This window comes from Physella acuta, unplaced genomic scaffold (assembly GCF_028476545.2).
Source record: "Physella acuta isolate Inbredline_101_S28 unplaced genomic scaffold, ASM2847654v3 ptg000610l, whole genome shotgun sequence".
NCBI lineage: Eukaryota > Metazoa > Mollusca > Gastropoda > Physidae > Physella > Physella acuta.
The window spans coordinates 24,945-52,016 of NW_026732129.1; the positions used below are offsets into that span (position 1 = coordinate 24,945).

At 36.1% G+C, this 27,072-nt stretch overlaps 2 protein-coding genes across 2 annotated transcripts; both read right to left on the minus strand.

Annotated features, from left to right (window-relative positions):
• Window positions 1-47: 47 nt before the first annotated feature.
• On the minus strand, window positions 48-7,561 carry LOC131947856 (uncharacterized). Its single transcript, XM_059309233.1, has 5 exons — window positions 7,433-7,561; window positions 6,608-6,774; window positions 2,303-2,446; window positions 1,022-1,247; window positions 48-184 (listed from the first exon to the last, which is right to left on the minus strand). The coding sequence occupies exons 1-5, from the start codon at window positions 7,497-7,499 to the stop codon at window positions 48-50; spliced, it is 741 nt and encodes a 246-aa protein (XP_059165216.1). The 5' UTR covers window positions 7,500-7,561.
• Window positions 7,562-9,597: 2,036 nt separating this feature from the next.
• Window positions 9,598-26,666, minus strand: LOC131947857 (Fanconi anemia group D2 protein). The gene is made up of 28 exons (XM_059309234.1): window positions 26,581-26,666; window positions 26,044-26,166; window positions 25,797-25,867; window positions 25,622-25,674; window positions 25,309-25,356; window positions 25,025-25,085; window positions 24,561-24,619; window positions 24,355-24,442; window positions 23,949-24,073; window positions 23,543-23,630; window positions 23,227-23,331; window positions 22,941-23,011; window positions 22,685-22,769; window positions 22,265-22,429; window positions 21,548-21,682; window positions 21,134-21,265; window positions 20,854-20,967; window positions 20,211-20,260; window positions 19,963-20,062; window positions 19,197-19,344; window positions 18,822-18,987; window positions 18,187-18,454; window positions 16,883-17,784; window positions 14,893-15,020; window positions 14,217-14,439; window positions 13,281-13,635; window positions 10,711-10,857; window positions 9,598-10,120 (listed from the first exon to the last, which is right to left on the minus strand). The coding sequence occupies exons 1-28, from the start codon at window positions 26,639-26,641 to the stop codon at window positions 9,944-9,946; spliced, it is 4,248 nt and encodes a 1,415-aa protein (XP_059165217.1). The 5' UTR covers window positions 26,642-26,666; the 3' UTR covers window positions 9,598-9,943.
• Between the last annotated feature and the right edge of the window lie 406 nt (window positions 26,667-27,072).

A 27,072-nucleotide genomic window follows, 5' to 3' on the forward strand; every position in this document is an offset into this window, starting at 1 on the left:
TATTTGTAACTGAAAACTCCAGCCATCCACAGTTTTTATACTGCTGGCTATGCCATGTACGGCAGCCCCAGGGGGTTAAAGGTACCAGTCCCACCCACATCATGGTTCGCCTTGATCTTTAAATAAGTGGCGTAGTCTAATTTTAGTCCCATCAGTTCGGCCAGATTTTTCGCCCTCTTGTACACTAAAGGAAAAAGGATCAAGAAATATATTAACAGCATTTTAGTTTACTGAAATGTTCCTGATTGGCTGGAAGAGGAAATAAAAGATTTAAGCAAGATAAACTAAACTGTTAAACACTGCAATAGAAAAATATACAACTTTGGATGCAGTTGTTTTATAATGAATACATTTTGTAAGCAATATCAGTTGAAGGTGACACAAAATCTACCTGCATAGATTAGGGGCCGTGTCGGCCAGACCAAAGATTGCAGCATTGACTACAGTCACATTCAGTTACTATTGTTAAACTAGTCTAACTGTAGGCTGTCGATGATGGTGTTTTCAGCATCGGTCAAGTGGTGCACTCAGCGAAGGTATTCAGCAGGAGACACTATCCCTCGCTAAACTCTACCTCATCAGTTCGACTCTGAGGTACAGCCTTAGAGTTGTGAATGATTGCTACAAACAGCAGTAGCTGTTACCATCCTTTGTAAGTTTTTTTTTTTCTTTTGAAAAAAAAATAGACCACTCCCCTCACACGTTCTCAGAAGAAAACGATACAAAAAAATGCGAAACTAGAAAAAAAGTCCAAATACAAACTCAATAATATACGAAAATAGTTTCATTTGGTCGAATTTCGTAGAAAGTTTTTTTTTAATTATTATGTAGCATTTCAAATGACATAGGGTCATTTTTTGCTAACGACCATGAGTTATTGCTTTAATATAAAAAAAAAAAAATCCCCAATGCTTCCTTTTTTGTGTGCGTTTTTCCCCGTTGTGCTTCTTTCTGGTTACCCCCCCCCCCCCCCCTTTTCTTCTCCTAACAAAAAACAACTGACAGCAGTCGGCCATCTTACTTGGATCCTCGTAACAGGAAGTAAGCAGGTCCAAAAAGGCCCTACACGGTAAGATGCTGTCTTTGATGGACTGGCAGCACATCCGGCAGCAGATCTTACAGCAGCAGCAGCAGATCATGAGCAGGATGGAGACGGCACTGAGCAGGAAGATCATCCTGAAGCCCACCACTTGCCAGTTGTCCGAGACCTTGACCCAGAAAGGCACCTCCTTTGTTTCCCCGTTTTCCTATGGAGGAAAAGACGAGTTCAGTTGTGTTCTTTGTGTCAATAACAGAGGCGTAGCGGGGGGACAGGACATATGACTCCGGGCGACGACATTAGGGGGCGCCAAAATGGGTTGGAAAAACACATTGAAAGTTTGAATGGGGGTGCAAATCGAAAGTTTAAGGGGGGTTGCAAATCGGAAGTCTGAGGGGGGGGGGGGTGCAAATCGAAAGTTTGTCCCCTGGCACCGTGAAGGGTCGCTACGCCTCTGGTCCATAACTCTGTATTTGCAGAAATCTAGACACTAATTTTGACACCACGACAATGTCTTCTCGATAATGGTAATTTTGGCGTTTTAACATATTTAATGGCTGCATTGCGCATGGCAGGAATATTTGGAATCCGGGTAGCGTGCGTTCTGTAAAGATAGGGAGTAACCAACATCATGTGATTTCCACACTGTATTGTTGAAATGTTGATCGATCGTTTGAATCTTGTTTTTAAAAAAAGGGATAATTAGGCCTATTTAACATTGTACAGAACCATATTATTCTGTTTAGTTTACAGTATTTTGTTAGGTTATGCTGTAGTTTTCTACCGTACTTATTGTTATTCTATTTCAGGCACGGCAGGTAACAGGAAAATTAAATCGGACATACGCATTTTCTTTCAGGCACCTCTTCGGGTGAGGTAGCGCCCCCTCCCCCGAACAAAGTATAATTCATATAGTGAGTATATACTTTTCCCAGTGTCCGCGACCCCTCCCCCCCCCCCCCCAAAAAAAAGGTTTAGCAGAGCCACATCCCCCTGGAGAGAAATGTCTGCAAGAAACACTAGCCATACGTTGAGGAAACAGGCAACAAGCATTACCAGCCAAGATATATCGTGAATCCACATGGATCAAGAAAAAGCGGTAGACCCAAGAACCTGATAGTCTATAGATATCATGAAAGACATGAAAATTATGGGAAGGATTTAGGAAGCAATGGAAAAAAATAGCAAAGAACAGAAAGCATGGAAGAGTGTAAATGGCCTAAGTGCAAAGTTCTTACAGATAAAAATTAAGCGATGACTCACGTCAAAATCGTAATCCTGTGAGTCATCATTGGGCCAGTTGTGTGTGTCCTCGTACGTATATCGTCTGGTCCGTGTCCTGTTGATTACCTCCCCTGAAAACTCCGTTCTGTTCTCCGGGACATGCTCTACATTTAGCTCAAAAGCCTAGTTGGAGTATACAAGCGGGTATTTAGCTCAAGAGTCTATTCGGAACATAAATGCGGGGATTAGCTCAAATGCCTAGTTGGAGTATATAAACGGACATTTAGCTCGAAAGTCTATTTGGAACATAAATGCGGGTATTTAGCTCTAGAGTCCGGTTGGAGAATAAAAGCAACTATTTTTTTTTTGGTTTAAGGGGCCTCTACATGTAAAAAATGCTAATTAAACTTGGAAAAAAATATTTTTAGGAAATTGATGTTTTAATAAATTTCATATTCCTAGAATCGAAAACAGTTTCAAGTACACTTGCACGATACATTTTTCTATTTTAATTATAATTTTAAAGACACCACCCTCTGCTTAAAAAATCAACTTTTTAATCAAATTTCTGAAATTTTGAGTTGATTTTTATAAAGCAACTATAAAGAAAAATATAATATATTATATATCATTTTTTTCGTCTGTTTGAGCCGTAAACGATACTCTACATTCGAATACAGTTATTTTACTTGCAAATGTGATATTTTAATAAAAGATTTCGCAAATCAAGCGATTTCATTGGTCCGATTTGTATTCTCAAGCCGTACCTTAGTAATGACCTTTCTGCGCATGCGCAGTGATCGAGTTCGACGGATTTTTGTCAACAAACAAACATGGCTACGTGATTGTCTTCACATCAATTTTTGCAGTAACAAACCATTTGTTTTCAACATGGCGTGTAAATAATGCAGTTATTGCTCGAAATAACAGATACCATGACAGGAGTTCATTGTTCAGCGAAAGAAATTTGAAGGTAATTTTTTTTAATAACTAGACGCTAAATCTAGATTCTAGATCTAGTGAAGTCGCCATGCCACCACACACTGCGATATCTCACTGACTTCACTGACTGACGCGCTGACATTAGTTTCTAAATCTACTAATATGTTGTCTAGTAGTACAGCTTAATTCCTTTATAAGAATTAATTTAGTTAACTATTTACCAATGTTAAACACGCTTGTCAATTACTATTTTTAAATAAATGAAACTGTAGAACCCAGTCATAACTACCCACGAATCTAGTAGACCTAGATCTAGAATTATCTAGATCTAGTCTAGAATAGTCTAGATCTAGATTCTAGTTGATAGTAGTTGTATATTTAGAAATTAACATCTGCTGAGTACTGACTAAAATATAAATATTGGTTAAATTTTAGTATAAGCAGTTTTCTAAATTTATGGTTAGATTTATTCCTTGTGTTTTGATCTATGGTCAGTATAATAATATATAAGCCCTATATTGACTATTCATTATGATTAGTTTTTCAAAATACAATTTTGTTGACTATGACATTATTAGGTTGTTACAATAGGATGAGTTACTGCTAATATTAGTCATTCTAGTTATGTATATTATTAACTTTTTAAAATTGAATAAAATTTGTTCTTTTATTTTTATTTTACAGTCCAACAATTCCTACAATGAATGCCAAAAAAGCTGGTTGTGTGTGAACCCAAATCAGTTTTGACTGCAAACAAGAATCAAGAAATATAACTGTCCCTTACATTATTTGCTTGCTGACATCTACATATACAGAAGATATGCCACAATTAGGACTGTGCAAGCATTGTGGATAAAACTTTGGGCTTTCCGCAAGGAAATGTGATGTCATGAAATGTAAATTTGACCTCATGGTTTACAAGAAGCTCACTTTAGATACACCTACATCATGATGTCAATATTAGAGCCATGTTATCTATAAAGACAGTGGTGTTAGTTTCTCAAAATTCAGATGTTTACTTAGTGAATGGATTTGAAAAAAAAACAATGAATCTCTCATCATTTTACATACTGTTGCGCAAAGTTTTGCTGCGATACTACTAAGTAAGTACACTAAAGCTGCTTATGTTTTTATTAGCAAGATAAATGCTGTTTGTACTAGAACTTAAGAGCAATACAGCAGCAAAGTGCCCATCTACTATAAATAACTTATGTTGTCAAGTTATTGAGCTCACCCTCTTCAAGCAGAATTGTGAATGTCGTCATAAGCTAAAGTTGTATGTGAATATTATTAGTACATTATTTGTCAAATTTGTATTAAACTATAGTTCAAATATGCTAAAATGTACTATATCAAGCTTGTGTTAGTCTGGGAAAAAGAAAATAGCAACTACACATGTCAATAGTTGATGAGAAAGGTTTAACGTTTAGTGCAAGTAAACTGCGGAATTGTGCAAACTTAACCACTATAAGATTATAAGTAGTAAAACTTCAGAAGAATGTGCAAACTATAGTTGGCAATGGTTTATTTTTCAACTGCTTATGTTGAACTTTGAATACTAAAAGTTTCTTCCTGATATTGCTGATAGATTTTTTTTTATGGCACTTTAAATGTTTAAAAGTTGATTTTCTCAAAACTTGTTTTTTCAAGATTTTTGCTTATTGTAACTCTAATGTTTTAGTTGTTTGCAGAGATAATGTCTTGAAACTTGGTGTAAAAAAAAAGTTTCCCTTTCAAACCTGACGGTCTATGGGGCAAGTGAAGTAGAGTTCACTTGTTTCTGTGACCTCGGCATATGAAGAGATAGTGTGGTCAGCACTATGCCCAGCCGCCTTTACTTTCCCTAACGTGAGTTAGGTACCCATCAGAGTTGGGTGGACTCAGGGACGGTCTACTGACTTGAACCCGGATTCGAACTCGAGACTTACGGGTTAGCAGTCCAGCTCTCTACCACTAGACCACTCCGTCCCACTGAAACTTGGTGTACTTTTTCATTATTCATTTTATGGTGTAACTATACATGTGAGAATGATGTGCATTGTGTACATTTTTATTTTTAAGAAATTTCATAACTTGTATGCCTTGTTTTGAATGATACATTTTATATAAAAATTGAAAAAAATGTTTCTTTTACATTTTAATGAAAACAAACTGCTACTGGACACTCTAGAATGGTTCTAGTTAAATAAACAGAAATAAAACCATCATTATTTGTTCACATTATTGAAACATTAGATTTGTAAAAAAGGTGTTTTTTTCAAGATGGCCGCCGTTACCATGGCAACCATGCATAATTAGGTCCTGATAATGTGGAATTTTTATTTACAGTTGCTAACTATTAATAATAGTATATTGTTACTTGCTTATCTCTGCTGTGTGCTAGTTTGGTTTTTGCAGTGTAGTGGCCCCTTAAAACACAAAAAGGCCTAACAGATGTTTTAAAAGAAGGGGTCGTCCATAAATGACGTCACACTCCTAAGGGGTAGGGGTCCTTAATTTTGTGACGGTGTGTCATGAGGGGGGGGGGGATGTGACGTCACACTCTTGCATTATAAAAAAAGCAATGCTAGAAAACGAATTTTAGCCTTTATTTCGCGTTTTAGAAAACTTTTAATAAATCGTAAGTAGAAATTGATTAGAACACTCTCTGTGTTGACAGAGTTCAGACAAAATTTAGGAAAAATATCGCTGGTTTAAAAAAAAATATTTCAACTGCAATTTTAAGGGGAGTTGTAGGCTGAGGTGTGACGTTATTTTAGGGGGGGGGGGGTGGTCTGGCTTTTTGTGACGACGTGTGACGGAGGGGAGGGGGGAAGAAGGTAAAAAATCATAAAAATCGTGACGTCATTCATGGATGACCCCGAAGACTTAACATTTGATTATATCTAAAGTGATTTTTATGATTTAGTTGTCTAAGAAGTATCTATTTCTTGTTAAAATGGGTAGAGCGACGGGTTCAAATGACCCTTTTGTTTTATAAAAATACGAGCCGACCCGCGGCGTATCATACGCCGCTATTTAGTTGTTTTATTTTCTACTTTTCAGTAATTCATAATTTGTGAATTCGACAGTACCAATGCTGCCACTGAAAATATTTGCTTAAAAACACTAAACCCCCCCTCCCCCCCCCCCCCCCACGTGAAAGCAGCCTCCTCTTAGTTACCTCCTCTAAGTTTAAAATCGTTTCAAACTAAATTATCTGCCCCAAATAGCCGTCACCAAACCCGTCTCTATGATTGTAAAATGTAAACAGCGTGACCACAACTCCCCAGACAATGTGGGGGTGGGGTGGGGGTGGTAGTGATAGTGATAGAGAGAAAGAGAGGGGACTGCAAGGAGGCGCTTGCAGCTTGTTTTCTAACGGCTCCCAGAAGAGAATTATATATATATATAGATTATTACCGTTTGCGCGTTTAATAAATCCGTTCCTTTTTGTCGTAACAAAATTAACTTTTTGCGCAGCTGATCAACTTTCTGGGTCAAGTTCGGGGCGTGGCGCTGGACGTTGGCCTTCGCAGGATTGGGCGTCGACTTTTCTTGACCTACATTTTCACAACTGACGTCCAGAACTACACACAATAAAAAACAAAACAAAAAAAGATATGAACCGATTACAGCTCAGTTAAAAAATGTGAATTGATTACAGTACAACATGAGTGAATACAAAAGAGAAATGTGCATCGATACAGATAAAACTCACACGTAAGCCTACAACTATTCATACAGAATAAAAAGAGGCGTGGGGGTTGTTAAAACAAAAAAAAATGAAACTTAGAAACTGAAACACGCTTGTATAAAAATAAACACATACTGCCTAATTCTCATAGCTGTGCTGTGTGGAATTTTCTTTATGGCGCAATTTTTTCTTCGATCGCAATTTTCAATATGCATATTTTAAATTATGCGCTTATAATTTGTGTGCGCATTTTTCAGTGTACGCATTTCTGTGTGCGCAATTTTCTATTTGCGCATTTTAAGTGTGCTCACTTTTCTCTGCACATTTTTATTTTTCTCAGTGAACATGTTTCAATGGGCGCACATTTCTGTTTGCGCTTTTTTTGTGTGCGCTTTTTACTGGGAAGCGTATTGCCGTACCGGCGATCTCCGATTATAAAAGTAAGGGACGTAACTAATATCTCACGTAACGAAGCCTTATGGTGAAAGCATCGACATCGGTGGGTACAAGTGAATCATGACGGCACATACGTGCAAAAAATAAATACTTGCCGTAGTGAATGGTCAGGCAGAGAACTAGTGCGTTTATTAGAAAACATTTCTGGCATTTGGAGAACATTTTCTGTAGCTAAAAATAAGAATACCACCCTAATAAGGATCAATATGTTTTGTTTACTTATATTTAAGAAAACAACGTTCGAAATGAGTGGAAAGTGGTGCCAAGTAATGGTGCACTTAACATACAGACGGTATGCAAAAAAAAGCGGAATAATTATTTAAAAAAAATAGCTCTAAGCCATCTTTGTTGTGTGTTGTAGTTATTTGACGGGCCTATTTTTTTTTAACTTATAGACCTACTTAATCTTTTCTTAGTTATCCCTCTTAAATACCTCGACTCAGTTATCTTTCTTCAGTCTTAAGTGTGAAGAGTTGTCTTAATATCGATTTGTGAAGAATAATCTATCTTTATATATAATTCTCTTCTGGGAGACGCTAGAAAACAAGCTGTAAGCGCGCTCCCTACCACCCCCACATGGTTTGGTGAGCTGTGGTTCACGTTAAATGTTTACAAGCAGAGCATGGTTTAGTGACGACTATTAGAGGCAGATAATTTAGTTTAAAACGATTTTAAACGTGGGGGGTGGGGGGTGGGAGAAACTAAGTGGAGTTTACTTTAACGGAAGGGGGGGGGGGGTTATGGTCCTTAACGTGCTACTTATGGTGTTTTAAAGAAATATTTTCAGTGGCAGCGTTGGTACAGTCGAATTCACAAATTATGAATTACTGAAAAGTAGAAAATAAAACAACTAAATAGCGGTGTATGATACGCCGCGGGTCGGCTCGTGTTAGATATTTTATTTGTGTAAGCCAAAAAATGAACTGCGGGTATGAATCCCTTTCAGAATGACCGTGCCGTCTTCTCAGTTACATCATCATGGGGTCAATGTCCGGTCTGTCTTGACGATCAAAATGGCAGATAAAGTAGAGTTCACCTGTGTTAGTGACCTCTCGACAAGAGAAAATTTTGAGGTCAACACAGATGCCCAATCCAAACAAATTGGGGAACCCAGGTATGGAATAGTTGCTAGGAATAGAATAGTTCACTCCATTGCTCGATCCCACTAAAAAAAAAAAAAAAAAGCTAACAGCAATTTTGATCCAAAATAAAAAAATCGGAGGGAGAGGGGTGGTGTAAAGAGAAATGTCTCTTTATTAAACTCAGCTGTGAGGACCTCCCAACTAATGACAGATCTACTACTTAATCTCTATGTTGTGGTGTAGGCCTAGAGTGGAAAGAAACATTTTGAAGAACACGCAGAAGCATTATTTTATCATTTATTAATATTACAAAATATTTTATTTTAAAATACAAATAACATTATTACTGTCATTGGAAATGTTTTGAAAGCATGAGATAAGGTTAAGTTAAGAGATTGTGCACATTTTAACAAAAAAATGTTTAATTTTGTATCTATTTTTAAAAACCCGTATTTAGTTATTTAAAAATTTCCTAAGACCACTACCTAACTACAAGTAATGATACAAGTGTGTACCACAAGCAAAGTGTTTATAGGGTAAATAGTTTTCTATAGAAAATTGGAAAAGCCTTTTTTTTTTTTAAAATTGCTATTTAGTTAATTAAGTTGTATCATATTGTTGATGCAAAACTTTGAAATAGAAGAGACTAAATAATAAAGAAATTCAGCAATAACATTGCTGTATATCACCCCTCCCCCATTTTACACAATATAACTAATAATTAACAACTCCACTAGTGCATTTTATAACATGCATAATCCCTTTATGTTGTATATTATTAATGAACACAATTTTGTACAAAAAACAGCTTTCAAAAGTCAGTCATAAACAACTTCTTGTAGCTAAATACAATGACAATAATAGAATTACTTTCATGAAAATGTAAATGCTCTGTTAATATAAGTACATATTATAATTATTAGTTTTCTTTTTTTTCTATGACTGTCATTTAACAACTTTGGCGTCTCATCAAGTTGATGTGTGGAAGTATTTGAAAACTTAAAACTTTAACAACAGCAGCTTTAATTTGTCTTTCAAAATCAGGTCCATACTTTACTCAGCCAACATTAAAAAAACGTATACAGAATCTCTGCTCAGGAATAATTTAAAGGGAGATAAAAATCTGCCCAGTTTGCCTTGTGTGTGCTACTGGCTCATTTAAATCTGTTACCTATTGATTCTACTAGCAGGATAAACCTGTAGACTTTTACAACGAGCATTGTAAATAAATAAGATTTAAATAAAAACAACCAGTTTTCAACAATAGGAAGCTATCCTTGCTTAGAAAGCACTCGTAATTATAAAATTAAATTTTATTTAAAAAAAAAAAAAATTGGCGTCCTTCACAGGAACAAAGTATTTTAACAGGTTTCACTGTATACAAAACTTATTTTTAATTTAAAATGGCTTTGTCTGAATAGATCAACAAGCAGTTGCATTGGTTTAAATTAACAGCCAGAAAAATTAAAATACAGTGCAGTAAGAAATCTTAACGCAGGCAACAACAAAAACACAATTCAGTCCCTAAAAAATTTCACTGTAAGACCCGCCAGTGATTTTAGACCCTTCTTCCTCTGCCTGGGTCATCTCAACATCACTCTCTTCATCATCATCAGCTTGATTTTCCTCGTCCTCTTCTTCTTCATCCCCACTGGCTTGACCACTGTTTGCTACAGAATTCTGGGTTAGAATTTCTTCTCCCTGGTTGGGTAATGACAATAAAATTTTCAAATAAAAACATTTTCTTTCATAACACATGATCTATATATATAATTCTCTTCTGGGAGACGTTAGAAAACAAGCTGCAAGCGCGCCTTGCAGTCCACTCTCTTCCTCTCTATCGCTACCACCCCCCCCCCCCCCCCCCACCTCACATGGTCAGGTGAGTTGTAGTTCACGCTAAATGTTTACAAGCCGGATTTGGTGACGGCTATTAGGGGCAGATAATTTAGTTTGAACCGATTTTAAACTTAGAGGAGGTAACTAAGAGGAGGCTGCTTTCACGGGGGGGGGGGGGGGGGGGGGGGGGTAGTGTTTTAAAGCAAATATTTTCAGTGGCAGCATTGGTACTGTCGAATTCATATTTTATGAATTACTGTAAAGTAGAAATAAAACAACAACTAAATAGCGGCGTATGATACACCGCGGGTCGGCTCGTTAAATATAAAACTATTAATAGGAATACAACATTAAGTATGTACACCAACCAATAAACAAACAACTATACTAGCACAAATTACACATATACAACCCCAAAGAAAGTTACTCTAGTACACAAAACCAAGACAAACCTGAAGATTTCTGTTCTTTAGATTTCCCACCCAGAATGCATCTTGGCAGTTGTTTAAGGCCAGCATAGCTTTAACCCTAAACACAAAAGTCTCCAAGGCTTTTTTCAACAGTGGCACTTGGTTGGTCAGTGCCACATCTTTAGTAATCTGTGGACAACAATGGTAACTGTAACACTATTCCAATTTACACTAGGACAACAACATTAGCTGTAAAGTTCTCATATGTAGTGAATATCTGGTTGAATGAAACCTAAGTTAGAACAATAAAAGCTTTTGGTTAATTCTAAGTGGTCACTTAGGAGGATGAATAAACAACATAGCAATAGGCTAACATTAATTAGACTAATCAACCACAGAGAATTATGCCAACCTTAGAATGACCACAGAAAATCATGCCAACCTAAGAATGATCATCATACATACATCATGGCTATTATAAGACACACAAAAAATCTGGTGACCTAAGATTGGCCTCCGCACACCACCCTAACCTAAATTAAATCACACAAGAAAATTTTATTCCAACCTTAGTGACCACACAAAATTTATGCTGACCTTAGATTGACCACACTAAATTTATGCTGACCTTAGAGTGACCAAACAAAATTTATGCTGACCATAGAGTGACCACACAAAATTTATGCTGACCTTAGAATGACCACACAAAATTTATGCTAACCTTAGAATGACCACACTAAATTTATGCCAACCTTAGAATGACCACACAAAATTTATGCTGACCTTAGAGTGACCACGCAAAATTTATGCTAACCTTAGAATGACCAAACTAAATTTATGCTGACCTTAGATTGACCAAAAAAAATTTATGCTGACCATAGAGTGACCACACAAAATTTATGCTAACCTTAAAGTGACCACACAAAATTTATGCCAACCTTAGAATGACCACACAAAATTTATGCTAACCTTAGAATGACCACACAAAATTTATGCTAACCTTAGAATGACCACACTAAATTTATGCCAACCTTAGAATGACCACACAAAATTTATGCTGACCTTAGAGTGACCACACAAAATTTATGCTAACCTTAGAATGACCACACTAAATTTATGCTGACCTTAGATTGACCAAAAAAAATTTATGCTGACCATAGAGTGACCACACAAAATTTATGCTAACCTTAGAGTGACCACACAAAATTTATGCCAACCTTAGAATGACCACACAAAATTTATGCTAACCTTAGAATGACCACACAAAATTTATGCTAACCTTAGAATGACCAAAAAAAATTTATGCTGACCATAGAGTGACCACACAAAATTTATGCCAACCTTAGAATGACCACACAAAATTTATGCTGACCTTAGAGTGACAACACAAAATTTATGCTAACCTTAGAATGACCACACTAAATTTATGCTGACCTTAGACTGACCAAAAAAAATTTATGCTGACCATAGAGTGACCACACAAAATTTATGCTAACCTTAGAGTGACCACACAAAATTTATGCCAACCTTAGAATGACCACACAAAATTTATGCTAACCTTAGAATGACCACACTAAATTTATGCTGACCTTAGATTGACCAAAAAAAATTTATGCTGACCATAGAGTGACCACACAAAATTTATGCTAACCTTAGAGTGACCACACAAAATTTATGCCAACCTTAGAATGACCACACAAAATTTATGCTAACCTTAGAATGACCACACTAAATTTATGCTGACTTTAGATTGACCAAAAAAAATTTATGCTGACCATAGAGTGACCACACAAAATTTATGCTAACCTTAGAATGACCACACTAAATTTATGCTGACCTTAGATTGACCAAAAAAAATTTATGCTGACCATAGAGTGACCACACAAAATTTATGCTAACCTTAGAGTGACCACACAAAATTTATGCCAACCTTAGAATGACCACACAAAATTTATGCTAACCTTAGAATGACCACACAAAATTTATGCTAACCTTAGAATGACCAAAAAAAATTTATGCTGACCATAGAGTGACCACACAAAATTTATGCCAACCTTAGAATGACCACACAAAATTTATGCTGACCTTAGAGTGACCACACAAAATTTATGCTAACCTTAGAATGACCACACTAAATTTATGCTGACCTTAGATTGACCAAAAAAAATTTATGCTGACCATAGAGTGACCACACAAAATTTATGCTAACCTTAGAGTGACCACACAAAATTTATGCCAACCTTAGAATGACCACACAAAATTTATGCTAACCTTAGAATGACCACACTAAATTTATGCTGACCTTAGATTGACCAAAAAAAATTTATGCTGACCATAGAGTGACCACACAAAAATTATGCTAACCTTAGAGTGACCACACAAAATTTATGCCAACCTTAGAATGACCACACAAAATTTATGCTAACCTTAGAATGACCACACTAAATTTATGCTGACTTTAGATTGACCAAAAAAAATTTATGCTGACCATAGAGTGACCACACAAAATTTATGCTAACCTTAGAATGACCACACTAAATTTATGCTGACCTTAGATTGACCAAAAAAAATTTATGCTGACCATAGAGTGACCACACAAAATTTATGCTAACCTTAGAGTGACCACACAGATGGTGCAGCATCCGAGTGCTCTGCTGCAATGTCTTTAACAATCTCTCCACATCACTATGATGCCGCCTGAAGGTTATGTCCAACAATGGCATGCACTGGCGCAGAAATATCTCCAGGAACTGACGCCCGTACTTCAAGGCAGCGCCCAGGTTACTGCGGGCACTGAAGACTTTGGTCAGGCTGACGGCCACATGAAGAACCTTGACCGCCAGGGTCCATAAGAGGAGCTTGTCCTCCTGGACACTCTCAGGGTCACTCTTCTTGCTGGCCGGGATTCTCTTCAGCTTGTTGATCAGTTCACACAGCAGGACTTTATAAAATATTGGCAATGTCTGCCTGTTGGGGAGGGAAAATTTGTTTTGGGAATTGATAGTGATCAGCTAGAAAATCTATAGAAAAATAAAATTTATTTGCGCATGTCTTACTTCTTCCCCAACCCAGAATAATAACAAAAACAAATGGGAAGTAATCAAATTACCCTCCCCCCCTAACATCTCAATAACATAATATAAACACAGACTGGCCAACAATACAAAAAATAAATATAGACTGGTTAACAACACATAATAAAAAAAGACTGTCCAACATCACAGTATAAACAAAGACTGACCAACAACACAATATAAACAAAGACTGACCAACAACACAATATAAACAAAGACTGACCAACAACACAATAAAAACAAAAACTGACCAACAACACAATATAAACAAAGACTGGGCAACAACACAGTATAAACAAAGACTGACAAACAACACAATGTAAACAAAGACTGGCCAACAACACAATGTAAACAAAGACTGACCAACAACACAATATAAACAAAAAATGGCCAACAATAATAACAAAGACTGGTCAATAACACAATGTTAACAAAAACTGACCAACAACACACTATAAACAAAGTATCCGGCACCTATTGAGAGAAGCAAACTCATCAGCACAGCCTTTCTTGTCCATGTTGGCCAGCTCAGCCAGACCTTTAGTGGCAAGTTCTTCCAGAGACTCCAGAGGTTCAGTGCTGTAGACTATGTATGTGGTGATGATCACCTGCAGGTTGGCGGTGTGCTTTGCTCCTTTCAGTCTCTCCCCATCTGTTCCACGCCAGTCTCGACACAGGAAAGTCTTGGCATGTGCCACTAGATGAAAGGGGTTCAAAACCATCAGAGCATATGACAGTAAAACAATTATAAGGTTTTAGGGAGAAAAAGTTCCCATTTTAAAACCCGAGGGTCAGATGAAGTGGAGTTTATTTATTTCTGTGACATTGGCATATAAAGGGATTATGTGGTCATCACTAGGCCCAGCCACCTTTGCTTTCCCTAACTTGAGTCCAACACCCATCAGAGCAGGGTGGACTTAGGGAAGTCTTGTTGACTCAAGACTGGGATCAAAACTTATTATAATGTACCATCCAACCACAAAGTTCCCATCCAGATTTGCTGAGGTTTAACATCAATTTTTTTTATTCTTAGAATTTAAAAAGTTGCGCAGTCTTTTAAGTAATTAATAAATCAGTAATTTAAGTATTATTTTTTATAAATTCCATAAGTTTATATTACTAGCAATAATAAATAAACAAAGAAAGTTACCCAGTTTTTCATTGAGCTCTTCACTCTGACATTTGTCTGCCAGAACCATCAGAAGCTTGATCAGGGTGACGGCAGTGTCAAGGTCAGGGCTGGTCTCAACCAGGTTACCAAAATATCTGAGAGCACAGCTGGAGAGTACACAAAATATCTGAGAGCACAGCTGGAGAGCACACAAAATATCTTAGAGCACAGTTGGAGAGCACACAAAATATCAGAGAGCACAGCTGGAGAGACGACAAAATATCTGAGAGCACAGCTGGAGAGTAGACAAAATATCTGAGAGCACAGCTGGAGAGTAGACAAAATATCTGAGAGCACATTTGGAGAGTAGACAAAATATCTGAGAGCACAGTTGGAGAGTAGACAAAATATCTGAGAGCACATTTGGAGAGTAGACAAAATATCTGAGAGCACAGCTGGAGAGTAGACAAAATATCTGAGAGCACAACTGGAGAGTAGACAAAATATCTGAGAGCACAGCTGGAGAGTAGACAAAATATCTGAGAGAAGACAAAATATCTGAGAGCACAGCTGGAGAGTAGACAAAATATCTGAGAGCACATTTGGAGAGTAGACAAAATATCTGAGAGCACATTTGGAGAGTAGACAAAATATCTGAGAGCACATTTGGAGAGTAGACAAAATATCTGAGAGCACAGCTGGAGAGTAGACAAAATATCTGAGAGCACAACTGGAGAGTAGACAAAATATCTGAGAGCACAGCTGGAGAGTAGACAAAATATCTGAGAGCACATTTGGAGAGTAGACAAAATATCTGAGAGCACATTTGGAGAGTAGACAAAATATCTGAGAGCACAGCTGGAGAGTAGACAAAATATCTGAGAGCACAGCTGGAGAGTAGACAAAATATCTGAGAGCACATTTGGAGAGTAGACAAAATATCTGAGAGCACAGATGGAGAGTAGACAAAATATCTGAGAGCACATTTGGAGAGTAGACAAAATATCTGAGAGTACAGTTGGAGAGTAGACAAAATATCTGAGAGCCCATTTGGAGAGTAGACAAAATATCTGAGAGCACAGCTGGAGAGTAGACAAAATATCTGAGAGCACAGCTGGAGAGTAGACAAAATATCTGAGAGCACAGCTGGAGAGTAGACAAAATATCTGAGAGCACAGCTGGAGAGTAGACAAAATATCTGAGAGCACAGCTGGAGAGTAGACAAAATATCTGAGAGCACAGCTGGAGAGTAGACAAAATATCTGAGAGCACAGCTGGAGAGTAGACAAAATATCTAAGAGCACAGCTGGAGAGTAGACAAAATATCTGAGAGCACAGCTGGAGAGTAGACAAAATATCTGAGAGCACAGCTGGAGAGTAGACAAAATATCTGAGAGCACAGCTGGAGAGTAGACAAAATATCTGAAAGAACAGCTGGAGAGTAGACAAAATATCTGAGAGCACAGCTGGAGAGTAGACAAAATATCTGAGAGCACAGCTGGAGAGTAGACAAAATATCTAAGAGCACAGCTGTAGAGTAGACAAAATATCTGAGAGCACAGTTGGAGAGTACATGAAAAATCTGAAAGCACCTGATAACATGACAATTAACTTAAAAGGTAATTTGTATTACTTTATTTCAATAAAATACTTTGCTAAATATGCTAGTTTCAGCAGAAGAGGTTTACTGTTGTTTGTGTACGTGTTTTAAATTTTTTCAGACAGTTCTTAAAAACAGATGATTCCTCATCTCTAAAGAAAAGCACGTTATTTAATGTGTCTATAAAACTAGTTTATGAAAAAAATAATTTTGCCAACCTCATGGTCGATAGAGCAGGCGAGGTAGAGTTCACCTATTTTTAGTGACATTGACATATTAAGGGATCAGCTAATTGCCCCGCATCTCTAAAATGAGAGTCAGGTACCCATCAAAGCTGGTTGGACTCAGGGACATCATACGAACACAAGCCTGGTATCCAAACTCGATAGTTTTGCATATTATTTTTTTAACCAGGGGAAATAAAATTACCTGAGGGCATCAGACAGGGACACAGAAGAGCTCGCATCCTGAGCCACACGAATCCTGCGGACCATCACCATCAGGGAGTCCACCAGCAGTGTTTTGTTTTCCTCACTGCAGAACCCGTTCCACGACAGAAGGGAGATAATACACTTCAACAGCAAGTTATAACAGCAGGCCATTTTAGCCGACTCGTCTAAAACTCTAGTGGCGTCCTCGCCCACAACGCTGTCGTCTGATGTTTGAGTCTGGAAATACGTACAAGCCTCCTCTAGATGGTCACACAAGCTCGGCAGTAGTTCAACGACCTGTGTGACTATCTCGCGTGGCGAGTGGTTTTCCAAAAGCGAAAACCCAACATTTTTATCTCCCTTGGTTCTGAAGAAGGTCCTCCTCTTTGAGGCGGAGGTCAACAGAGAGTGAGAGAGTTTACTGGACAGGTCCTCCAACAGAAAACACAGCTGTGGTACTCCTATCTGGAGTTGCTCGGTCGCTTTCGTGTTCATCTCAGAATCCAGAGCCGCTCTTGTGATGATACCTGTTTTCAGAATTGTAAAAACTTTGAAATCCAGTTCCCGAAAATGTTTTTTGAAATTTGAAAGGTCGACGGTTTTATCTTTTTTATTCCCAGTCGACTCAGATTCAGCAGGTTGTGAAGGAAAAAATGTTTCGTCAATATCTGATGTGTTGATGGTAGAATCAGTGAGTGGTTTCCCTTTCTTTTTCTTTCCGGCTGGCTTCCTTCCCTTTTTCTTCTCTGCCCCTGAGGTGGTTGGAACAGCTGCGGCTACAACAACTGGAGTTGCCTCCATGTCAAATATAGCCATGGGGGGTTGAAAGGTCGGGTGGCTGGCTAGGCATCGCTCCAGCGCTGACATGAGTTGTGTGATGTGGTTTAACCTCATTATAACCTGGGTGGAGGGGAAACAGAAAGTAGAAAGTCAATAAAATAACAGTAGGATGCTATCAAAGAGGTTACTTTGTTAATAGGATTGCTACCCTAACTCTGACAATTACCCCAACTCTATATATATCTCTAGCCTCATTTAAAGTATAACCAATAAAAAAAAAACCTACTGTATATAAAAATTGAAGGAGACAGAAATTATGCCTTAAATAGCTAAATAAACACATTTGAATAGTGTGAACCCAACTAATGATAATCATTTTGTGATTATTCCGACTTGGCTAATAAAAGTTGATGTGAAAATCAAAGTGTGAAAGCTTATCCAATAATATCTTTTAAGTAATGTAAAATTTAGTAAAAAATAGATAAGCTATATTGACCTGTATATAATAAATTGGGGATTTACCTTGCCTTTCATCTCAGGCTGGGGCATTGCAGCAAAGCTATTTATAACTTCTCTAAACCAGTTGATGCAGAAGAAAAGCCCTGCACAAACAACGTCCTTTTCTTTGGGAGCGAGGGAGTCAAACTTGTCGTACACATCTGGCTTGATCATGAACAGGGGACACCCTAGAAGGGCATCAATGTTCTCCAAGTTTTCATTGGACTGCCTCATCTCGCAGGCTGTGACTAGGTGGAACAGGGGAGTTAAGCACAAGGGGCTGTGTGATGACCTGTGATAGAATTAGTGGAAAACAAGGGAGGTAAACATAACAACAGGGGATTTAAGCACAAGGGGATGTGTAATGATCTGTGATAGAATTAGTCGAAAACAAGGGAGGTAAACATAATAGCAAGGAGGAATATATCCTAGTTGGATGACAGGATAAGTTTCACTTAGTTATTCAACTTCAACCACTTTACTCATTAATATCAAATTCACAGCAATCAAAAAATATGTAAATTTGTTTTGTAGATATTTTGTAGTTGAGGATAATTACAAATTTTAAAGTGTAAGAATAGTGAACATGTGATAGAATATATAAAAAAAAAATCTATTTAAATAAAAACTATTATTAAAATTGATTAAAAGCAACCTACTCGATTTTCTGTCCCTCGCAGAATTTCTCCACTAATGGGATCAAGCTAATGACAATGGTGCTTTCCTCTTCATTGTTTAAACCAAACAGCCCATCAACAGGCACCAAGCATTTTGTCTTTAGTTCAGCATCTTCAACCAGATCCACCACATAATTTTCTTCAAAATCTGTTTCAAAAGGGGGAAAAAACGTAATTAAAAGAAATTAAAAACTGATCAAAATAAAAAAATTGAAATGGGGAAAAAAAACAAAAAAAAAAATCTTCTAAAGCGAAATTTAAGGTATGACAGCTGTAAATTAGGGGGTCCATGAAATGCTCCACTGCCTAAACATTCTTTCTCAATTTTCCACAGAGCAAGGTGAACACAATATTTACCACTGGTCATGTTCTGTGCGATCCATTCCACCACATTGCCAGGCAGCTCTCCTGATGAGATCATGGCGGCTAGACTGTCCATGAACAAGGCAGCGGTGGCTGGATCTCTCTTGCCACTGGTGTTCACAAGCTCTAGCAGCTGAAGCACCTGATTCACAATGAAAAGAGTAGAGTAGAACATAGGATAGAGAGTATAATAGTGGTACAGGATGTCACACCCTTGTACATTACCCTCCAACCCAAACACTGTCAATCACAAATTGATCATAAACCTAACCCTAAACCTACCTGCTCGTTAATTTTAAGGTTAGGAAATATTTTGGAACTTTGGGTGGAATAAGCTAGTTCTACAATTTATTTAGTTCTATTGAATGCCAAGGCAGAGTACAAAATATAAGGAACTGTACAGAATTTCAGGTTCCATACTTTGCTGTATGGTAAGTAACTTTGAGTAGGGGTGGTATTAGGTGTGTGTAATTGATTCAATTTCGTCACACCACACTCAACAGTTTTTGTATATTTAATGTAGTACAAAGTTGGCATTAGAAAGTTAGGGTAGAGAATTATTCTAATAACATTTGTTTTAAAGCAATTTAAAAAATACAGCATCAAAGTCAATAAGAGATTCTCAGTAATTTGTATTAGGGTTAATTAAGCTGAGTTTTCTTAACACTTAATGGTCTTGTGTAATCAGCATCAAGCCCAGCTAGCTTTTCCTTCACAGCGAGAACCTACCTACCCCTCAAGTGACCAACTGAACCCATACCTGCTTTAGCTCCTCATTAGGTAAAGCTTCATTATCTTTGGTAGTCTCTGACACTGCATGTATAATAGATAAGGCTCCCATCACACCCATTCTCTTATACCTGTGAGAGACAGATCACAATATTGCCTTCTTCTTGACTGTTGTATCAAAGAAAACAAAATGAGGCTCTGAACACACCTATTTCTTTACAGCTCAAGCAAATTATAAAAAGATAATAAATCAAACTCATAAAGAGAAAGTTAACTCACTTTGGATTGCAGCTAGTTAGCTGTTTTCTAATGATGATATGAAGATCATCCTAGAAAACAAAGTAATTTATTAAAATGAACACTTAAAGGCTAAATAAGCATGACATTAAAACAATAAAAATTGTCACATTTACACTGCACTCGGATGGAGTGGCCTAGCGGTAGAGAGCTGGACTGCTAACCCATAAGTCTCTAGTTCAATTCCTAGTTTAAGTAAGTAGACCGTCCTAGAGTCCACCCAACTCTGATGGGTACCTAACTTTCGTTAGGGTAAGTAAAGGTGGTTGGGCATAGTGCTGACCACACTATCCCTTCATATGCCGAGGTCACAGAAAAAGGCGAATTCTACGTCACTTGCCCCATAGACCATAAGGTTTGACAGGGAACTTTACTTTTTACTGTTAAGTACACAATTGCCAGATTTCACATCCTAATCTTGTGTTAATAAGTTGTGTTGTCTAACTAAATAAATGCCAGAACAAACTAAAGCAACAGTAAAAAAACAATTTAAAAAAATATGTCAACCATGATAAAAGCTAGTACAATGAGACACTTATTAAGAACTTACATAAACTTACTGAGCTAAAAAGAGAAAGGTCAATAGTACAAAAAAGATTAATAATATTTTTACTGTCTTCTTTACCTGTAGACAGCTGCCGTCCTGCGAGGGATGGAATGCCAGTTTGGCCAGCAGCAGGTACAACTTCTTTATTTGGGCCACAGTTAAGTTGTTGTGGTCTAAATAGTCCAGGACACGCTGTAGTTTGAAGCAAAAGTTCTGTTAGTACATTTTTTTTAACAAATAAAACTGCTGGGTGTTGTAAATATTTTAGCCATCATTACAGTTTTAAATAACGGGCAAAATAATTCTATTAGTGATTCTATTTTGAATTAGTAGTTGTAGAATTAAAAAAAAAAATTACCTTTAAATAAGCAGCAAAGCGGGTCATGGCAAGGATCTCATCTCTAACCAAGTCAGCCAAGATGTTTAGTGAGGATTCAATTTCTCCAGCAAACCCACTCCCAATGTGGTTCACCAGCTTTCCCACAATTTCCTGATTTACAACATCACAATATTTTTTAATGTTTTTAATCTATTTAAATAGCTAGAAGCAAAAATATTGCTTTACAAATTAATCTACAAAAAAAGTTTAATTTTTTTTTTGCAAACATGATACAAAATGCATATCAATAGATAGTTATAATAAAAAAATTATTTGTTATTTGATAGCTTAAATTATCTTTTTTATTACTTTAGCTTCTACTCAAGTAAAACTGTATGCTGTTAACATTCCATTTTTATCAGGTTAATATAATACACAGAACCACCTCCTGACCTGTTTGCTGCAGGAGTCAAACGATGAGAAGGACATCTTGTACATGAAACATCCAATGTAACACACAGACGGCTCTGGTGAGCGAAGTAGTGACTGGGCCACAGACAAGATGGATGGGAAATAATCTCTCATCACCTGCAGTGACAGATATAATTAATGAGTCTTGATGCATACACAGTTTGATAGGTTTTATCTAATGTGTTATCCATTATATTTTCCGTTCGTGCCCACGACACATGGGGCAGATAAAGTAGATTTCATCTGTTTAAATGACCTTGGCATACAGGGGGATAATGTGATCAGCACTATGCCCAGCTGCAATTGCTTCCCTAATGTAAGTCAGATACCCATCAGAGCTGGGTGGGCCCAGGTATGTCCTACAAGATATAAACTTGAGAATTTAGGTTTAGTAATCATCAGCTCAACATTTGACCACTGTCCCCAATCATGTGTAAACGCTTTATTTGTTTCTATATTTCAGTTACTATACATCTTATAATCTTTTCCTGTTTGGTCCCAAGACACATCAGTTCGATTAACCTACCTTGCCATACAGGGGAGTAGTGTGGTCAGCACTAAGCCCAGCTGCCTTAGTTTCCCTAACGTAAGTCAGGTACCCATCAGAGCTAGATGGACTCAAGGATGTCCTACAGACATAATTTTAAACAATTTAACATTTATTAAGCTTCTTTAACTAATAAAACAAAAACAACATACCATTGTAAATGATGTGAATGCTTTACTGAGCAGCACCTCTGTGATAACACCAGAGCGTATTTTGTTCCGCACCACACTCTCTACAGTTTTCTTATTGTTTAGCCAGTGGAGAATCAGCAAGACAAAGACATCGATCACAGTGAAGTCTTTGGCAGCATCGAGAGCCTAGTGGGTAGAAGTTCCAATCTTGTCATGTTCATGGTTTACAAAGTAAATTTTAAAACTATTATTACTTTTGTTTTCTAGTTCAAGTAGTAAGTGACCTCTTTAAATTTTTTTTTAGATAAAAAAATCTTAACAGTGTGTAAAATATTTGAAATGGGTAATCACAAAAGATGAAAAGTAAACAGCTGATAAGGCTAGTTACATTTTAATTGCTTGAAATAAGAGCTAATTTGGTTATTTATGGTCCAACTTTACCTTGACCCAAGCATCAGCAACAACTCGTTGGAATTGTATTCTTCCTTTAAGTGCGTCAATGGTTAATTTAACGCTGGTTTTTATCCTAAGAATAATGATGATATTTAAGATAGCATTAAATATTCTTTCTACTAGCTACTCAAATGGATCACACAATGAACAACAGTTATGTTAAGTTATGTAACATAGACTACCACATCAAAACTTTTAAAAGTATCAGTGTTTCATAATTTAATAAAAATACTTCTGTGCTCACTTTTCTGAATCTTCCTTTTTAGAGGTAAGATAAGCCACTAAATCAATGCTGGATCTGATCTCATTCACAACCTGGAAGATGTAAAATATAATATAAATACCAAAATAAAATGCAATATAAAAATCTTTCTAAAAAATTATTAAAAAAATAACATAAGCTTGGTGTTAAACTATTTACAAGCTTTCCAGTACATGATACATCAGTGTTATGAAAGTTGTTGTATGTGAAACACGCAAACATAGAAGCCCTACTAATTTAACCCTAATTAAACAAACAAACAAGAAACCTCCAAGGCATCCTGTGAGGTAACAGATTGCAGCAAGAAATTAATGACAATCGGGAGGTCGTGTAGACTGAAAGATTTGAGGATATCTACTACAGAGTTGCGAACCTACACAAAAATTCAAATAGAAATAATATAATTCAATTTACTTTTCATAAAAAACATGAAGGAATATTACACAATCACAAAACAATCTTAGTCAAACTGTGCTGAGCATATTATGATATGTCTAAAGAAAGCTTTATGTAAACCCTATGAATGTTTTACAGTGACTAAAACTAGTTATAGTAGAAATAGCAACAACAATTTTCATACTTACTTCAACAACTAAATCTGAAGAAATATTCAGGTAGGTTAAAGCATCAATCACTGGACAAATCAAAGCTTTATTGCTCATCAGTTCATCTCTAATTTTTATTGTACATTTGAAAAACAAAAAATATATATTTTTTGTCACAGAAAAAGGCACCTTGTACAATACTTTTAAAACATACTCTAGGAAGTTTGCAAATTTAAATTATTGCAGTCTAACATGCATTAAAATATGTAGTACCTCTTTTATCTTCTACTCTTCTAAAACATACTCTAGGAACTTTGCAAATTTAAATTATCACAGTCTAACATACATTAAAATATATAGTACCTCTTTTATCTTCTAAAACACACTCTAGGAAGTTTGCAAATTTAAATTATCGCAGTCTAACATACATTAAAATATGTGGTACCTCAGTTTTCTGGCTACATCGCCATGCTCAGAGTCCTCCACGATGTCAGGAATACAAGCCATAATTTCCTTCTGCACATCTAGAGCTGTTGTACTCAAAACTTCCAGAAGTTTCTTAGACAATTCCTAAATATGGCATACATTCTATATTCAAAAGTATTAAACTTTGAGACATTTTAAATTTTTTTTTTTTAAATTCCTGAACATCACAAAAAGTCTTTCTTCAATCATGACAACAAAAATAGCAAGTGAGAAACAAACACTGCGTAACAATACTATTTGAATAAAATTTACAATCGTATTTTTAAATACAATAGTAAAAAAGTAAAAACCAAGTCAGGCTAATTTACCATTTTAAAATTGAAACTTAAATACTTAAAATGTAGATTGAAAAAAAATTGAGTTACCTTTCCATCAACAATTCTGTCTAGGAACCTAAACTGGCTGAGTAGAAGTCTAGGGATATAAACTTTTTGGCCATTCTGAAAGATGAAGCTGTAACAAAACACGGAGATACAATGTGTCTGTTCTATGCACTACTGACAGAACATATTTTGTTAGATTATATCTGAACAAGATATTAGGCATGCTGAAGATAATAAATTTTTCTTACTTATCTTCATCGTCTGTAAACTGCTGTAGTTTATCAAGCAGTAAATTCATCAAAGGGGACTGAAAGCACACAAAAAGGAGAAAAATTTAGTAAAAATTGTGTTTGATACTGTAAAACAATTACTGATTATCTTTTACATTGAAAACAGAATAATATTTCAAAATAGTATTATACTTCACTTACCCCGTAGACCGTCCCGTTTGAAAGGGAACTTTATTTTACAATATATTTAATTTAGTAAAAACTGTGTTTGATACTGTAAAACAATTACTGATTTTTTTTGCATCGAAAACAAAAATGATATTTCAAAATATTTATTATACTTCACTTGCCCGTAGACCAACCTGTTTGAAAGAAAACTTTACTCTACAAAACATTTATTAGCCATTGCTAACAAAGACAAAACAAAAACAAAGGCGTAATATAAATTTGCTGAACACATTTTTTGACACTTATTAGTTTACCTGGATGACATCAACTCCAAGCAGTAGTCTTACAACAGAATCTGGAACTGTATTCTGGACACTGAAATATTTTTTTAAACATACAACGAATTAAAATTTAATAATTAAGTCTTAAGCTTGAGTTTTTCAAGCACTTTTTTTTTGCATATAAAAAGTTATTTATCACCAACAAACTATGCTAGAGATACAGTGTACATCATAATACACAGGTTGTTCAGCTAAAGTGTTATTACAATTTTTATTGAAAACAATTGCATCAGTAATTTTCATTTGATTTCCATTACCTTTTGCCTTCCCCTGAGAAAGTAGAGGGCATCAAACTTTTGTGAAACCTGTGATTAAAAACATCAATACACTATCTATACAATTATTGAATTATAAATAAATTTCATCTCTTTACAATACAAGTTAAGTGAAAATATTAGGAAAAATGAGAGTATTCATAATAAAATGCAGGCAGGATAAAAATTTGGGTTTATTATTTAAGGTGTTACTGTTAACATAACGCTAGCCTTATGGTATCAGTAACCACAAAAGTGATAACAGCTGTAGTATCCTGTTTTTGACTAAATTAAACACATTATAACACATTTTCACCTCTTTGGGTCATCTATGTAATCTCCAAAGTCTTCAATAAATGTTTCAACATTCTGAAAAACAGATCCTTATTAGTGTGATCAATCAAATTAAATACAAAAAAAAAGATAACTTTCAAATAAATTTGATTTTTTGTTTTGTAACAGGACGCAAGTTTCATGAGATCACAAGTCACCTGTAACAGATCTCCGCTATGTGTTTTTAAAGCCAGTCCCATCTGTTTTTGAAATATAACTCTCGAAACACCTGAAAATTGATTGGCACATTTATTTATAGCTAATAGTTGAAAAGGAAAGATTGAAAAATCTGCTAAAATACACCATAAAATGACAAAATTAAAATTTAAGTTATATAAAATCTTTCTTTTATCTTTACGAAGAATTCAGAAGTAACAAGAAAATAAACACAATTTAGTATTTTACTGATTTCATTGGCGTCAACTCCATTATTTAATGTCAGACCCGCTTCAGAAGTTATCTCAAAGAGCAAGTTGTTTTGATCATCAAAGGAACTGTCACTTCGTTTGGCTTGCTTAGCACTGCTTGCTGAGGACAATTTTGAAACAGACTCAACGGAAAAAGCTAATGTAAAATTATTATACGAGCTTTGTTGGGGAATTTAGAGGACTGAGTCACTCTCCGTAACTTAAGCAAATGTTTTAAATCATCAGAGAGGGTCTAAAAAGAAGGGCAAGAATGCATCTATAATGAGTAGATCATGCCTACTAATTTTACTTCATCTTTGAGTTAAACCTTCATTTCTAGTTGTCACAGTTTTGACTGAAGTAAAATACATAATAACAAGATCCACACTTTGAGACCTAGGCCCTCAGCCGATAGATAGGCCTATTTTTTCCAATTAAGCAAAAAAAAAAAAAACATCAACTAACACTTAGTTTATTAATTTTGTTCAGCACTGAAAGATCTTGTAAAAGTAATTAAACAAAGAGGGGTACTTACCAGAAGGGGGTACAAATGACTGCCTCCGCTTGTTTTTTGAAGTAACCTTTGTGTTCACCATTATTCAGATATGAAAGGGCCAGTTACTGCTTGGGGTAAAAAAGAGACCATTAGCCTAATTAGACCTATTCAGTAATTAAAATGATTAATTTTTGTAAGGGTATTTGGAATAATAGAAATATGCCAAACATACAGAAATAATAGTAAAATATTTACATCATATCTATTTATTATTAAAGTCATTCAAAAATTAATTGTGTTAATTATTAGGGCCTATATACTTATTAAATAGTAACCAGATTTAGAGAGTTTCTAGGAGGGGAGGGTGCTGGGATATCCACTGCAACCCCCCCCCCCCCCCCACCACCACCTTGTCCACATCTTCCCTCTCCTGGACAAATTAGACAAATTATAATTATAGGTCTATACTATACTTCAACCAGTGTTCATACCCTTCTTAACTGTCAATGTAGCTAGAGACTGTTAATAACT

Excerpts from the sequence above, each read along its gene's own strand:
- LOC131947856 (XM_059309233.1), bottom strand. The coding sequence starts at position 7,499 with ATGTTCTCCAAATGCCAGAAATGTTTTCTAATAAACGCACTAGTTCTC. Across the intron at positions 2,447-6,607 it reads ATTTATTAAACGCGCAAACG|GCTTTTGAGCTAAATGTAGA; the intron begins GTAATAATCTAT and ends TACTCCAACTAG. Across the intron at positions 185-1,021 it reads TTCCTGTTACGAGGATCCAA|TGTACAAGAGGGCGAAAAAT; the intron begins GTAAGATGGCCG and ends TTTTTCCTTTAG.
- LOC131947857 (XM_059309234.1), bottom strand. The coding sequence starts at position 26,641 with ATGGTGAACACAAAGGTTACTTCAAAAAACAAGCGGAGGCAGTCATTT. Across the intron at positions 25,357-25,621 it reads TACATAGATGACCCAAAGAG|GTTTCACAAAAGTTTGATGC; the intron begins GTGAAAATGTGT and ends TTTTAATCACAG. Across the intron at positions 24,620-25,024 it reads TTGGAGTTGATGTCATCCAG|TCCCCTTTGATGAATTTACT; the intron begins GTAAACTAATAA and ends GTGTGCTTTCAG.